We start from the raw sequence: 17153 nt of genomic DNA on the forward strand, positions 1-17153 counted from the left end.
ACACTCAATCATGCTGCTGCTGGGAGAAAGAATCTTCATTGAAAAATTCTGCAAAGCACACTCATCAACTGCTCAGAAAATTTTAACTTCAATTTTCCTAAAAACATTTGAGAAGCCTGGCTTCTGCTTTTGCTCAATAAAGATTCATCTATAGAAATAATATCATTAACCCCTTCAAGATATTCTCCCTTGTTCAGAATACATTTATGCCAACATTTTTTCTACTAAATGAAATAGTATTGGAATCTTGTGAGTTTCTTCAGTAGATACACCAACTTTACTTTGAGATGTACAGTATAGTACATACATCTCCATGGTCTCTCTATCCTGCATGATCATTTTAATTAGGAAAAAAAAAAACACCACACAGCACAAGAGCTAAAGAATATGGAGGATGTTCAAAAACAGTTATGTTATTTTTGGCAAAAATGTCATGAATAATAAATGCTATGTGAGCAGATGTGTTATTGTGATGGAGAGGACACGTGTTACTTTATCCACAAATCTGGTCACACATACCTCACATTTTCTCACAGACACTTCAAGACACACTGATGGAATGAACAATTCCTTGAATATTAAAACACACAATATAGTCTTCATTACTTCACAGCTTGTCTTCCATTTTCCACTCTGAATTTTGTATTCTAATAAATGCAAGTTAGCATACTTGACATGTCAAAGCAATTTTCCCATGACTTGTGACTTGAAATGTCTGGTGGGAATTGTGACAATTTCTTGGCAATGAGATATTTGTGATACTGATTATTAATAATGTGTATTGACTGGAGTATTGGGACTTTTTAAACAACAAAACAACAAAATTTTATTGTATATTTTTCAGTTTACAAATTCCTCTTTAACAATAAAACTGTGAAAAGAACATAAAACAGTTTCTGCTACCTATACTCTTGCAGACAACAACTGCTTGACAGTTTGAAATCTCCTAGAGAATCTTCTTAAATAAATCTCCAGTAAATTATCACATCATGCATCAAATTTATATATATAAAAAAATTAAATCTCAGTGAAATTGATTCAGTTTTTATTTTTTTGAAGCGAATGTTTAAAGTGTTCCCGATGAAGATCCAGATAGAGGATTGAAAACATTAGTCATTCCAATGATGATTATTTATTGTCATTTATGAACTATACTTCCACTCCAGTCTAAGGAATTGTGAGTAGAACATTGCTTGATATATGAAATAGTTACCAAAGTTGTTAGAGCTAGTTATAATACATAGATGCAAATGAAGTGTTGCTAAATTTAAACAACAGAACAATTGTTTTGGAACTAGCTACATAAATACAGTAGTGTCCTGAAAATTTGACTGTTGATAACTACATATTTCCTAAAACTTGTCATGTCATTCAAAATAAGTATATAAATACACACAATCTAATTTTTATCTCTATAACTTAACACTATGATCAAATAATCATTCTTCAATGGCAATACTTGATAACAGTATCAATTCCATGTGTTAACAGAGAATATAACTGTTTTTCTAAGGTGTCACCGAAAAATTCCATGCAAATGTCACTAAATTGAAAGTAGCAACTGAATAACCAATATTTTTAAAATTAAAATTGAATTACAAATAGAAATATCCTATGTTGGTATGTGGTTAATATGTACTGTACACTTATCCTCCTTTTTGTGCAGAATGTCCAAAGAATGTTGCATAAAAAGTACAGTACACTCATCCTGTAGAAAATGCTTGATAGAATCCACAACTTTAATGGAATGAGAAAAATAAGCAATCTACAAAATAAACATGAGCTTTTTTATGCTAACATCATTTACCATTAATTAACATTGTATATAAATACAGTAAATACAAGGTAGCATAGGAAACATAAAATCGACATACAACATTGTCTGAGGTATTATATATATATATATGTCACTGTGAAAGACTGAAATTAGAGAATGTCAAGATTCTCTGGTGTATGTCGACACATACGAATGACTGTCGGTGAAAGGTCGAATATTTGATTATATTATTAATGTTAAGTTAGGTTAGGTTAGGTTAGGATAGGATAGGTAAGGTAAAAAATGTCATTGAGAGAAGCAGCTGCAGCTAATTTGAGAAGTGGAAGGCAAGGCTATATATGGTGTAATTGCAAAAAGAAGTGTTCCACAACTAAATGCTAGGAACAACATTTTTATTCAACATTCACATCAGTGCATGCTGAATGTCGACATTTGTCAGTGTAAGTGAGAAATAATGATATTTAGCAAATATTTTGTACATACACGAAACAACTGTGTGAATGCTGACATTCACTGGTGAATCTCGACATTCACCAGATTTCAGTCTTTCACAGTAACAATATGTATATAGTACTGTACTGTGCTTAAAAAGATGCTGTTTTAATTGAAATTAGAAGTTCAATTGACTTTTTAACAATAAAACAATTTTAACAAAAGTTTAAATCTCTGAAAATTTTCAAATAAACTGTTTTTTCCCCCTAATGTAAAAAAAAATCAATTGCATAAAAAGAAAAGATTTGTTTTTTTTTTTTGTTATTTCAAAATCATGTAAAAATAACCATGTAAAATAAGGAACTGGTGTACAGTAGACCCATGGATTCATATAACACGGAATGCATCTACAATGTTATATGAATCCGTGTTGTACGAATCACTTAAATACATGAGCCAATCACAGTCCGACACGTGCAGTTTAGGGGCTATAGCTGTTTGAAAGGTTTTCTTCCATGAAATTAATTGATTCTAGACTAATTTGACTCAACATTTCCAAATCACATATAATTTTTGGGAATAACCCATATAAACTATGCTATAAACAAAAAATTGTAGGATTACTTACCAAACGTGCACCGTTCAATGATGCCATTGCTTAAGCTTATTTTTGTCGCAGAGCGGCTCATTGAACGTGTTTCCGGCGAGCACATGTTTCCTGATCAGCGAATTTTTCGCAGAAAAATAACTTAACTTTGGAGAGACCATTAATAAAAATATCATTTTTATGGCCGTTGAATAATAAATGTCTTTTAGTAGGTCCAGTGCTCGTTTAAACTCAACTGTTTGTACAACATCTGCTATTGGTCCAGATTCGACCAATCTTGTCTCAACATAAGTAGATGACGATGTTTTACCATGTTATACGAACATGATCGCAATTTTTTCACCGCGTTATAGGGGGTCTACTGTATATTAATTTGCACACAGAATGCCTTTTTAAAAATTTTACTATTTAGACTAACATCATCACCATACTGCTGTACATTAAAATTCATTAATTTAGTGTAAGTTTTCATATTGTTTGTAGTACAGAAATTATTTTATGTTATATTGTACTGTAGATTTTCTTTTGCTCTGAACACGTTAAAAGATTTTTAATAGGTTAATTTGTAGCAATGTATTATGAGTTCTAAATAATCCACTCTGAAGTCTGTAAAACTCATCATTTTCAGTAACTTGTCACCTTCTCAGTCCACATTAAGCCGAGTTTACAAGACTATAACAACACTTGAATCTAGATGTTTATTGCATTTTAAAATTAATTTATAAAATTTTATTAGTTTATAAAAAAAGAAATAATAAATTTCTGAACATTATTTGAAATAGTTTCTTCAAAGTTGTAATATGAGGTGTGACTAGAAAATAATGAGACTGAAGTTGGAACTTTGAACCGTGAGTAGTATACTCATTTTAGTTGTTTAGTTGTGTTCCTCTTCAATGTATGATCCTTCTGCTTCCATACAACACTGCATTTGCAACTTCTACTGATCATAACAGTGCTGCAGGTCATCTGTAAGGATATGTCTTAAAAAGATCAGTCTTTTTTTCTTTACAGCAGAAACCGAATCAAAACAGTCTCTTCAGAGCAGACTTGACTTTAGGAAAAATGTAAAAGTAACACGGAGCTAGGTCAGGTGAGTACAGTGAGCATTCAAGTAGTGTGATTCCTTTCTTGGCCAAAATCTGCTTCACTGACAGAGGAATGGGCTGGTGCGATGTCCTGATGGTCAGGACAATGCACCAGCCTATTTCTCATTTTGTCACAAGTGTTGCTGCTTTCTTCTGACCCTTTCCAGCAAAGATTCCAAAACTTCTTAGTAGTAGTATTGGTTCACTGTTGTACCTTCTGGAACCCAGTGTTCCAAAATTACACTCTTAATGTTGAAGAACACAATGAGCATGGTCTTAAACTTGGACTTGCTGTGTCGTGCTTTTTTATCCTTGATGGCTTCCAGTGCATGGATTGACATTTTGCTTCAGGATCATACTGGAAAATCAAGTTTCATCACAAAGTATGACATTGTCCAGAAAGTTCAACTTATCTTCAATTTGAGCTAAAATGTCAAAACAAATTTGCTAGTGATTCTCTTTTTGTTCTGGGGACAGCAGCAATGGGACAACCTTAGCACACACCTTCATGTTCAGTCTTTTTCACAAAATCTGCCTCACACTCTCCTTACCCATGTGTGCCATGTCTACAATCATTCTTATGCTTAGTCTTTGATCACTTCAAATAATTTGTTCCACTTTTTGCACGTTTTCCTTGATTTTTGATGTGCTGAGCTGTCCAGAATGTTCAATGTCTTTTACATCTTCTTGGTCCTTCTGTGTCATTCAAACACATGTGCACGAGAAAAACATGTGTCTCTGTATATTTCATGTAGCAGGTGTAAAGATTCAGTGGCAGTATTTTTCAATTTCATCAAAAATTTCAGGTTGATATGCTACTCCTCTTTCATTCTAGCCATTTTTCCAATGTGCACTAATATCATGTTCATTCACAGTAGGCACTAATAGCAATCTAATAGTGGTAGCAAGTTGAGACTTGCTGTGCTTGTTCAAGATTGTTTACTCACCCACTCTGGCCCACATGTGACTGTTGCTTGCTGGTGATCACAGTCTTGTTATTTTCTAGTCACCCCACGTATACTAAACATACAATTTTTTTTAATATACAATCAAATTTCAGATTTAATATCTTCACAAAGACCTTTTACTTTTGGTAAATGTGTGTTCATAATACTAGATCAAGTGCAAGTAACCATTTTCTTCCTTAACCTTTCCCATGTTTCATAGAAAATAATCAAAACAGTCTCTTCAAAGCAGACTTGACTTTAGGAAAAATGTAAAAGTCACACGAAAAGTTGGAATTCATTTTTCATTTTTTTTCCACACCACCATTTCCATTACAGGTAATTGTGTCTTTTATTTCATTTCTTTAACCAAGAAAATGTATTTGTTCTTGTAGGAATAATTTCTAGTATACAGAATTAGAATCATTAAAATGTTATCATCTCTTGCTTTCTTCATTCTTTGATTTGTGACTTATATTAACTAGTGTAACTAGATTAAACTTTTAATCTTTAATATAGGCCTATATTTTTTTAAATTAAATAAACAATGCTATTGGATATAAGTAGATGATAATATAAATTAAAAACGACAACTTTTTTACTGAGAAAAACCAATCAGAAATACAGTGAAAGAATTCATTGAATAATTAAATCAACTGTTAACATGACAATTATTTTAATTCTGATAAAAGATTATTCTACACAGAAAAAAGGAACACTTGAATACAATTATTAAATGTGATGTATTACATTAATGAAGTAATATAAAAATATTTTATTTCACAAAACTGAAATTACTAAAACATCTTTTGAAATTCTAAACTGGAATTAAATCAAACTTTACTGATACAAAATAGGTACAGTTTCTGAATACCATCTTTACTGAATAAATAATTCAAAACAAATGTTGTTGATTAAAAATTACTCATTCCATTTTTGTAACTTTTATTATAATAAATAAATGAGTAAAATCATTGTTAAGTCTGACCCTACTTGAGATATGACACAATACCCTTTCTTTATCTCTCCACCCCATTGATCTTTAACCATCTAAATGGCATTGATCTCCCTATGCACAAACCTCCCTGGAATATTTCAGAAAATTTCAACTAAAGAGTAATTTTAGAATTCCACAAATCAAAATTATCTTACCTGTTCTTCACTTGAAGTCAGATTAGCAGTCATAATTTCTTTCATAGCTGACGGATCTTCCTTTAAAATTCCATTTGGTGTCATTAACTACTGAAAACAATAACCTGAATTACTAAAAATGACAGTATTACAATGTTTTGAAAATAAAACTAACTAACTGAAAAGTATATTGCAATACTATTTTCACTAATACTGTAAAAAGAGTTTAACATATCCTTCCTTCTTAAATAAAATGCAATAGACATAATTAGATTAAAGTTTAAAATTACTTGTATCACACACACATGCTTTTAAAAGCATTATTAAAAGAAGTCATCATGTATGTATAAGGGTCACTCAAAGTTTTGCCCCACATTTTTTATTCTAGCTACAAGTGATCAGAAAGACCCAAAACTTGGCATACATTAAATTTGAACAATAAAGTTTCATTGAATTCTATCAGATGGCATGGGTGCCATCAGTTTTCAAAATGGTCTAATAGTGAAGTATGTCACAGAAGTCATTGAGTTTAGTGGCTAGAGAGATACAGTGGTAATATTTATAAACATCTAATAAATGTTTAAAGAGATCATACTGTTATGAAAGTATAGTTGGACACTAGGAGAAACATGTTATCACAAAACTGGATTAGATTAAGTTGCTCCATCTACCATACAGTCCAGATGAAAAATGCCATTCATAGATAAAATTCAAGGATGATGACAAGATTATTAAGAATGTGTAGATGTGGTTTCAAAAGACTCCACATAACTTTTTCCAACGAAGAATTCATTCTCCCATCTCTAGATGGTAGCAGAAAGTTTTCACAGACAGATAGTGAATATACAGTAGAGCATCGATTATCCGACCTCCAATTAACCGACCGCGTTCTAGTCGGCAAATTCAAATGTCCGCTAATGATGTGGCGCTACAATATTTGGTTATGTATGTCTTGGCTACTTTAATATTATTTTTGTTAAATTTTTGCATGTTTTAGCTGGCAGCACTGGCTTGACCATGAAAGGGAGGCTAGTATTTAAACCAGGCCTAATACACGTATCCCTCGTTTTACACAATACTTCTTTTACACGTTTTCGCTTTTACATGGTTTAAAAAATAAATGTAGAAAATAAACTGGCTATGACCAAAAGGAACAATTTTTAACTTTAATCTACATCTATATTCCAATCTACCTTAATTATATGTTATAGTTGATATTTAGGATACTAGGTGACAGTTTTATTTCAATCTGTCAAATAGTAACCGATAAACCGATGTAGGGTACTCCCCCATACGCATGAAGTTGCATTCATTGCACATAGTTTTAAACCAGAAAATTTTAATTTTTCATATTCATAAGTAACAAATGGTTACATTATTTTTAATTACATTTTTTACATTACAGTACATTACACAATTACATTACATTTTTATAAATCTTTCAGATTTTATTTTTTGTTCCTTTGTACTTCATATTTAGTTAATAAAAGAATATATTTTTTTTGCCTTTCAATATTTTTGTTTGATTTATGTACCTTTTAAAAAATTGAAAAAATTCACAATTAATAAACAACGAAATTATGCGTTTTTTTGCATACTTTTCGATTTACACGGTTTTACATTCAAAAACATACAAATTCGATTTACATGTTTTTCTCAGGAACCTATCTTCCGTGTAAATCGAGGGATAGGTGTACACTATACTAATAATGTATTTTTTCATACTTTTCGGTTATTTGACTTTTCAGTTATCCGACCAACCCCAGTCCCCAATTAAGTCGGATAATTGATGCTCTACTGTATAAGAAAATAATGCTTATAAATAATACATGTGACTATTCATATGCCAAATTTTTGTTTTCTGAGTGAGCTCTCTTCATGTAAGATTACTCAGAAGAGCTAAAATTACTCATATTTTATTTGGGTAATTATATTCTACTAGCTGTTGTACTGGCACTGTTTGGGTTATCTTAAATCATCAAACAGGTTCAAAAACTACACATTTTAATTACAAATAATATGCATAATTAACAAATAACTTACAATAGAACAATAAAATAAACTACAGTGACAGTAGTTTAAGCTATTTATCATTATTTTACATCTATTTTGTAAAACTTATAAAATAATAAAATTTTAAATTATATATTGATATATGTACACAATACTCCTTAATTAAAACTACAAGATGCTTTAATGGAATATATGAACAACTATTTGAGTTTTACTCATCTCAAAAGTACTAAAAAGCTTCATAACAATTGTTCATAGACTCCATTACAGCATATCTTATAGATCCAATTTGTTTAGATATGGAGTTATAGTTTATTAATGGTATTCCTAAAGATTTACAATACTCACTTTCTTAAATAATAAATTATTTTTTCACCAAAAACTATTATTTTCTAATTAAAGCTTAAATCTATTTCTTGCAATTCTGACTTACATTATTTGAATCTTGTTAGTTTATGTTTAAACACGTACTGTATATTCTTTACAATAAAATAATTCTTTCACAATAATGATAAAATTTGATTTATAACTCCTAACATTAAAATCTTGCAGATAAGAAGCAACCTTTAAAACAGAAGTTTTAAAGAAGAAAGCCATTTATTATTTTTAAGAATGTAAAACAATTTATTAATATGTAAAACCTTAAGTGTTACATAAACATTTGATGTATGTAATTTGAAGAAAGATATACACTGATTTTTAATAATAAAAATACAGGAAAATGCAAGCTATTTATATAAAGCAGGTACAGCCATTATCTTGCCAACAGTCTAACTTTGCAGAAATTGCTGTGTAATAGCAAACTTTTGCAAGACTACTGCATAAATAATTATGTAGGATGTTTTAATTCATTTTTTGTATTTTGTTGAAGGTTTGTTTCTCTAAAGAAAACAGTGGAAAGAAAATTGTAGTATTAAAGATAGTAGACAGAAAAATGCACGAATTTATTGATCTTGAGCAAAATTCTTTGTATAACTTATAAGACTATATTCTGACATATTTAAAATTTAACTCACAAGGCAAATGTATAGCAGAATACTTACATAAACTGGGACAATTTATTTAAATTTAATGGAAAATATTATACATGTCATTTATATAATGTTTGATTTGTATATATTGTTGCTTTAAACTCAATATTCCATCTTATTAGTTTTGATATTTGTGTATTAGTGGCATAAAGTCAAAAGCACTTTGATGATATTTGTGTGTAAATGATTATGTAATTAGTATTCTTCAAATTATATAATTTTTGAAATTTAGAAAGATTCACTTTAATAAAACTATAATTAATTTGGTATCTATAATAAACTAATATAAATTTAATAAATTGAAATTCTTTCAATTCAATGAAAGACAAACCATTCTACAATATACTAAAATAATTTTTTATTTCGCATGAAAAAAGTAAGAGAAATTAAATAACTAACTGTGCAGATGTTTTCACATTTTCTTAAATAACATTTGATATACTGATTAGGATATTATGACAATGTGATTTGAGAATAAAATAACAGAAATCAATTTATACTTGAAATAAATTTACATTACTTCAAGTAAATTGAAGGGAGGAAAAAATTGAACATGAATAAAGCAATCACATAACATTTGTGGAAATAAATTACAGCTATTTTTGTCATCTGGTCTTTTCATTTTTGATTTCATTCTCAATTTATATTTGAAATATGGTAAAGTAAACAAGTATTAAATGAAAATAAAATAATAAAAGAAAAAGCTTTAACAGATAGACAAAAATATATTACAATATAAAAATATTTGTCATTTTCTTGTTTATTTAATTCAAAATTAATCAAACAGTTTACATTAATTGACATCGGTTAAGTAGTACTTTTTGTAAAAAAGAAAAATGAACATAATAGAAACAAGAGCAAATGTTATACTGTATATGAATGTTATTGTAATAATAATCAGTATATACAATATTTACTTTTGTTTTCCATTACAAAAATGTTTTTAAATTATTAGAAGGACAAAATAATATGTTTCCTTCGTCTTTGGTATTATTAGTCATACTTTAAACCACTACAATACATTTCTATTTGGTTCTACTGAACACTATAACATCTTTCAATTTCTTCATGTCCTCTGTTATATAATCCAATGCCTACCTAGATAATCTATCTAGGTAGGATTATCTAGGTGATGTTGTATAATCCCTTCACCTTCACCTGATTCTCTGCCTCTTTTCAACTTTTATTTTGTTGTTTTGTTTTTTATCTTTTCTATAATTCATTTATTTCATTTTACTGCACTTCTTCCACAGAAGAAGTGCAGTAAAAAGAATACAGGAATGCAAATATTTATTGTGAGAGAGAGGGGTGGGCGAGGGACTTGACACCAGCAAAAAAATGGATTCTAAAAATAAATACAGTAGAGCATTGATTATCCGACTTAATTGGGGACTGGGGTTGGTCGGATAACTGAAAAGTATGAAAAAATACATTATTAGTAGTGTATTAGGCCTGGTTTAAATACTAGCCTCCCTTTCATGGTCGAGCCAGTGCTGGCAGCTAAAACATGCAAAAATTTAACAAAAATAATATTAAAGTAGCCAAGACATAACCAAATATTGTAGCGCCACATCACTAGCAGACATTTGAATTTGCCGACTAGAACGCAGTCGGTTAATCGATGCTCTACTGTAATAAGGTAATGACAAAAAATATAGAGAAAATTTTGAATTAGTACAAAATAATTTAGCAGAGAGTAATATTGACACTTTGCTCACAAAATGCAATACTTTAGAAGGTAAAACAGATCAAACTTGTTTAAAACTTTTTAAAATCTTAAATCAAAATTATCTAATTAAAAAATTTTAACTGTTATTTTTAGAAGATAATACTACTAAAACTGCATTGAAAAACCTAAAAGTACTAGGAAAGTTCAGAAAGATATACTAATAAAACTATTCTCTGATAGAGCAAGGTTTGAGAGATGAGAGATCCAACATTCTCCTGAAAGTGTTTTGTTTTCTTTTATCTAATAACTGTTTATTTTATCCATAATAAATTGTGATATACTTTTCTGAGAAACAGGAATCACGATTTATGTACCAAGAGAATAAAATTGAATATATACAGAAAAAAAATTCAGCAATAATATTTGAATATTATGGTGAGTCACTGTTGTGAGCAAATGTGAAGTTTGCTGACTTGGAAAGAGGGAGTTAGTTAAACTTGTGTCAGGATGTATGAGGGTTTTAGGACTATGTAGGCAGGGGCAATGGAGATACTGACAAAAGTACCTTTATAAATTAAACCATTTATTTATATAAGGTAGGCTTACACTTTCTCAATTCAGGTTATTGGTGTGGTCAATTCCGCTGGTCTCAGATGGTTTGTAGGTGATAATGACTCCGGGCTGTGTGTCTTGCACAAGTCTGGCAAATGAAGGACAATGGCTAAGCAAACACAAGATGATGCAGGTGCAGGCAAAGCAAAATCAGGAATTTTGGCATGATAGCACACATAACAAGGAGAGAGGAGTGCACGGGTCACTTTGACAGTAGAAATGACAGAAATCTCACTTTGTCCTTGAAATCTGGGGTATTTAAAAAATTTCATCAGGTTTCCAGGTGGAAATAAGATTGGATCGGTCACAAAAAAGGTTGACCTTAGGCATTCAACCTGAAAGTCTCTGGACTCTGACTGGGAGATGTTGATGGAACTAGAAACCTGCACTTGTATTTTTGATTGTTATGTTCTCTATTCTAACGTTTTGGAAAGTTAACTATCAAACATGACATTTTCCTTTTCTCAAACTTCCCTGTTTAACTTTGATCATTTGTATACGAGCACCAGAATCAAAGTTTGAACTCTCCAGCCCGACATTGATTTATTAATTAACATGTTTCTGAGCTGCACTTGGGACTCACTTTGTTTATGTTCACATTGCTTTTTCATACAAAAAATATTTCTATTCCTTTTTTTCTTTCAAACAAATATTTTAACATAAATTTTATTGAGGGTTTGGACCTGTCCAGAGCCTCACACAAATTATTAATTGATACAGAATTCAGTGTGGAAGGCATTAACGTAAGAAATTTGACCAACAAACTTTAAAAAATAAATCACCACAAATGTAGAACAAACACTAAATTAAGAAATAAAAGTGTCTTTATATTTCTCCTTTTACACCTTTGGAATTCAATAAAACAAATAATGTAACTTTGAAAAGAGACTTTATATTTTTATTTTGTTATGTAAATCCCCAAGAGTCAAAAATTTACCAAAAGAATAAAAAGAGCCTAAATCCTGACTAATGCATTTTTTAGAATAGTAATATCTCTAATTTCATTGACTACTGCATCAATTTCATCTATTTTCTTGGCATTGTATCTATAAAAGAACAAAGTATTTATCTAAGACTTATCTAATCATTTTGAGGTTTATAGTTTTTAAGGAACTATAAGCCCAAAGAAAGCTAAAAATTACAATTTTCTCACAAGCTCCATCAATACTATGATTTCTCATTATAATCCGTCATCTCACCAACCTACTGGATAGCCAAGATGTTGACCAGATGAAGTCTTCAAAATGATAATACACACAAACATACTGCTTAGCAAAGAAGTGTTATAACCATAGGCGTAGCTAGAGGGGGCAGTGGGCGGCCCGCCCCGGGTGTCACCCGGTAGGCCTGTACCTAAAAAAGAAAAAAAAAAAAAAAAAAAGTCAACGGCTCGCCTCCCATGACAGTTTCTTCACTATGAGGAGACGCCACGAGAGCTCGCACCAGCTGAAAATCTTACTGTGATTTATTCTATAAATCTAAACTCGTACGTCGCAACATCGCATATTCAATATAGCATTCATGTTGCTCGAGTATGAAGATATTACAATTCAACAGTGTTTTATAAAAGAGTTAAAAAGGGTGACACCGCGATATCTGCACCGGGTGTCCCCCATGCTAGCTACACCACTGGTTATAACAGCATAGCTGGACATGCAGACTTATTTCAAATTTCCTAAGACAAATACATTCAAACAAACAACATTACTAAACCTGATACCTTGTAATACCAAAGCCAACCACTGCCATATGTTATTGGGCTAATAATGGCTATAATATAAATCAATTTCTTTCAGTAGTTCTAAATTATTTAATTAATTATAATTGTTAAATTTATTAAAAGATGGAACCTAATGCCTCCCTCTAGTGTCAAATTATTTGGTAATTGATTAACATTAAAGCCGTTATTAGCCAGATAACATACAGCAGTGGTTGGCTTTGGTATTACAAATACATTTATCTTAATAAAATACAGGTCATATAAAAAGTCACAGAGAGCTGCATGCAGCCCACATTACAAATCAACATTATCCATGTTTGATTTAGCTTATCCAATAATTCAGCATCTTATTAGTTATGATAATGGCAAACATTGGAATTCTAATGCATATTTTTATCTAAAATTAAATGTAATTAGAGACAATTTTTTTCTTATACATATTACTAAAGAAAGATGCAGAAATATATACAGTGGAACCTTGCTTAATGAGCATAATTCATTCCAGAATCTTACTTGTAATGCAAAACACTCATTAAGTGAAACAATTTTTCTCATATAAATTAATGTAAAATACGATAATACGTTCAATACTAAAAATATTTTATGTATAACGTTTATTCAAAGAAAATTATACAATATACATTGTTAAGGAGCATGAATCATCATCTTTTCTTCTAGCACGAAATGAACCAACCTGAAACGTGAATTCAATTTGCAGGAGAAAAATTAAATTTTCTGATAAATTTTCATTTACTGGACCAATCAAAGTCAGATGCTGATAATTCAAAAATATATCCGAGATCATTAATTATATGCTTTCCATGTCCTTAAAGAACTATTGACTACTCAAAACTTAAATTAAGCATAAATTAAATGCAGTTTGATGTTTATGTTTAAAACCATTAACACTTGCATCTTTCTTTAGAAACTATACTAGGTTCAAAAGGTAAGCAAAATGAACTAAAAATTTCCAAGAACAGAGGAACTGCAAGCAGCTGCAATGCTCTCTGTGGCCATTTGATAACAACTCTGGCATTCATGGGAATTTTAAGCAAACTTTCATGATTCTAACTGGATTAAGAGGAATGCTGGACCATCTTATATCATAAAATTGGTGGTAAACCTGTATCCAAATAAATGATTAAAGAAAATCCTTTAACCGATGGAACATACAAAAACTATTTTAAGGATGCTCAGAATCCATCTTTAAAATAAAATAATTTTTTAAAAATTTCTCAATTTAGGAAATCAAAATTGTTCTTTGTTCAATGACTTTTTATAACCATTCTATGACAGTTCTCAGCTTACAAACAAATGAATATTCTCAAAATAAACTCAGAACAGTGAAATTTTCTTAAAACAAACCTTAAACGATCCAAAAAATGTTTGTTAAACTGATAACTTCAACTTGATGATTATAAATTAAGTTAAATAGCTAAATATGAAGTTCTTAATTAAGATGACATACTAGCTACTGTGTTAACTTAGCTGAACTAATTAATGCAGATTTAACCCCTTGAGTTTTAAAAAAGAGTGCTAACACCTTTGATTTGGTTAACAGACCATCTATGCATATGGACAGTTGAGTTGACAGGTGAGAGCACTCACTTGTTAACTTTTATTAAGATATTAATAAAATCAGAATAAACTGTAAACAAAAGTAAAACAAAAATAAAAACCATAAAGAAATGCTACATATTTAAACATCAATGTATTAAAATTCCCTTCATAAAAAGAATACAAATGTTAAAACTGTAAGATCCTTCTTTATAATAACAATTTTATATATACATAAACAGCCTAAAAAAGGAAGCTAAGTAAACAAAATCTAAAAATATACAATTAAATTTAGAAACAAATCACACAATTTGTAAACATCTGCCTGTTCTGGTTTAAAAAAAAATTTGTTATTTTATTGAAGTTTCTAAAAGAAATAAACTGAATGTGCCTTAACAATTCAGAGCACAAGGTCCATTTTCATTTTTTATTCAGTTAAAAATGGTTAAATTCTTTAAGAAAATTTATGTACTTGTTTATTGCATAAACTTTGAAATGCACTTTTGTGTCAGATCATTAATTTAAGGTACATTTATTTTTTTTAATACTGGAAATACAGTAAAATATGTCTAAAATGTAAATCTGCTTAAACAGAAAGAAAATTGGTCTGTTCACAGTTTTTCTATGTTTAATTTTTCTCTAAGCTGGAAACCTGTCTAACATGGAAACAGAAGAGGGTTTTGGATATGAAAAACTAACTTAACCTGACTAAAGCTGAAAATTATAATTTCCACTTGTAAACAAATCAGTAAAATTGTCTCAGGTATAATGGTCACTGCATGACAAACTATAGTTCAAGAACAATTTTGAAGTTTTTCAGAAAAATGAAAGCTGTGATGAGGAGGCATACAAACAGGTTTTTGTTAATATTAGTCTTTGTCTGAATTAACTCTTTAGTTGCAATCACTTTAGATTAATTTGGATTAAATCTAGTAATAAAATTTCTTCTACATCTAAATATATAAAATTACATGTCCTGACTGACTGACCCACCATTGCCCAGAGCAAACCACTGAACCTAGAGGTGAAATTTGGTACACATTTAGGGTACATCATGAAAATGCACACTAAGAAGGAATTTTTGGAAATTCCCCCACAGGGGGAGAGGGAGAGGATTAAGGCTTAACCTGAAGAATGGATTCTGCTGTGCTATTTTAGATACAATTTTTTGTTTTTGATAGTAATAACTTAATTTCCAAATGTACAATATTTACCAAATCATCCAAATCATTTGCCCGAGCAATGCTGGGCTCATTTGCTAGTATATAATAAAAGTGATTTTACTATAAAAAATGAATGTAATTATATTAAATAAGTGTATTTTTTGTATTGTACGTAAGTGTATTTTTTGATTGAATCACCGGTGTGTAAGGAAGATTGAGTATATTAAAACCTATTCAAAACAAAAAACATTGGAAAATAACAAAATGGAAACTTTATTGTGCAATTCTGATTTAAACAGATTTTACTGTAAAGATTTTACTAAAAATGTAAAGAGACTTTATAGGTTTTTCTACAATCTTGAGTTTTTACTTTCAAACTTAAATTATCTTAAAAACCATAATTTAAAATAGAAATTACAAAATTTCTTTCACTAAATAATTTATTAATTATTAATTTAAAGCTATTTAATTCATATTTTCAAGCTAAACACACAAAGATATTGAAGTAGCATTATTTATGACACGAGATCATCTCTATATCTCGTTATAGAGAACTAAAAGTTATATTGTTCTTATTAAAAAAATTTTTTTTAAATTGTAAATAAATATTCTTTATAACTATATAACAACTTACCTCTATCTTGTTTTGCTCATTTTTAATATGTAATGTTTCAACCTCCAATGAAATTAAAATTTTTCTTTTTCTAATTAATCATACCAATCTCTGATTTGTTTTATTTCTTGATACATCAATACAAAAACAACTGCACTGATGTTTAGATAACTTCAATTATACTTCTGAATGTTCAACTTTTGATAATATTCTGTCATTAAGTATCTTATGAAATATATTCATTCTTCTCTTAAATTGCATTTAAATATATGTTATTTTTAGCTGCACTGGCACTGTTAGCAGAAAGATGGCAGTCTGTTGGAGATGATATGTGCAACCATGAAAATACTATCATTTTCTGCAACATGCGACAGCAATGGTGGCTGTTGGGACTAGAAAGACCAACAATGTAAACATAGTTTTATAGTTCATGCTAATGGTAATTTCTTTAATCTTAAGGTATGTTTTTATATATAAAAACCAAATACTTTTACATCTTTACTCCACCTTATAAATGCTTGATTTACAAAAACTCTCAAATACAAAGATATCTAGTACCTTTCTCCTGGAAAATTCCAACAGCAAATTTTCATGGATACAAGAACTTTGAGACAAGTTTCATATGCCACACATTCATTAGAGCTCAATAATGATACCACTCTCCCAAGGTTGGAAATCAGCTTTGGCAGGGATTGGAATGCACGTTTAAGAGCCTTCCTGTGGGAAGGCTCTTAAATGTGAACTCCAATTCTGAAAAGGATGCACGAACCCATGGAAAGTTGTAAGAGGCCCAATCTTT

General features: G+C 29.9%; 1 protein-coding gene across 3 annotated transcripts in view; it reads right to left on the minus strand.

Annotated features, from left to right (window-relative positions):
- Ptpmeg2 (Protein tyrosine phosphatase Meg2) overlaps positions 1 to 17153 on the minus strand; it is a 76051-nt gene that overhangs the window by 44721 nt on the left and 14177 nt on the right. For 2 of the 3 annotated variants that reach the window (XM_067266399.1, XM_067266398.1), the window contains exon 2: positions 5998 to 6084. In XM_067266399.1, the coding sequence (XP_067122500.1) occupies positions 5998 to 6084 (87 nt within the window). Of the gene's footprint in view, positions 1 to 5997; positions 6088 to 17153 lie in introns of all 3 variants that reach the window. The other variant, XM_067266400.1, reaches the window with a different exon arrangement.

This window comes from Centruroides vittatus, unplaced genomic scaffold (genome assembly GCF_030686945.1).
Source record: "Centruroides vittatus isolate TY-2023 unplaced genomic scaffold, ASM3068694v2 contig_273, whole genome shotgun sequence".
Lineage (NCBI taxonomy): Eukaryota > Metazoa > Arthropoda > Arachnida > Scorpiones > Buthidae > Centruroides > Centruroides vittatus.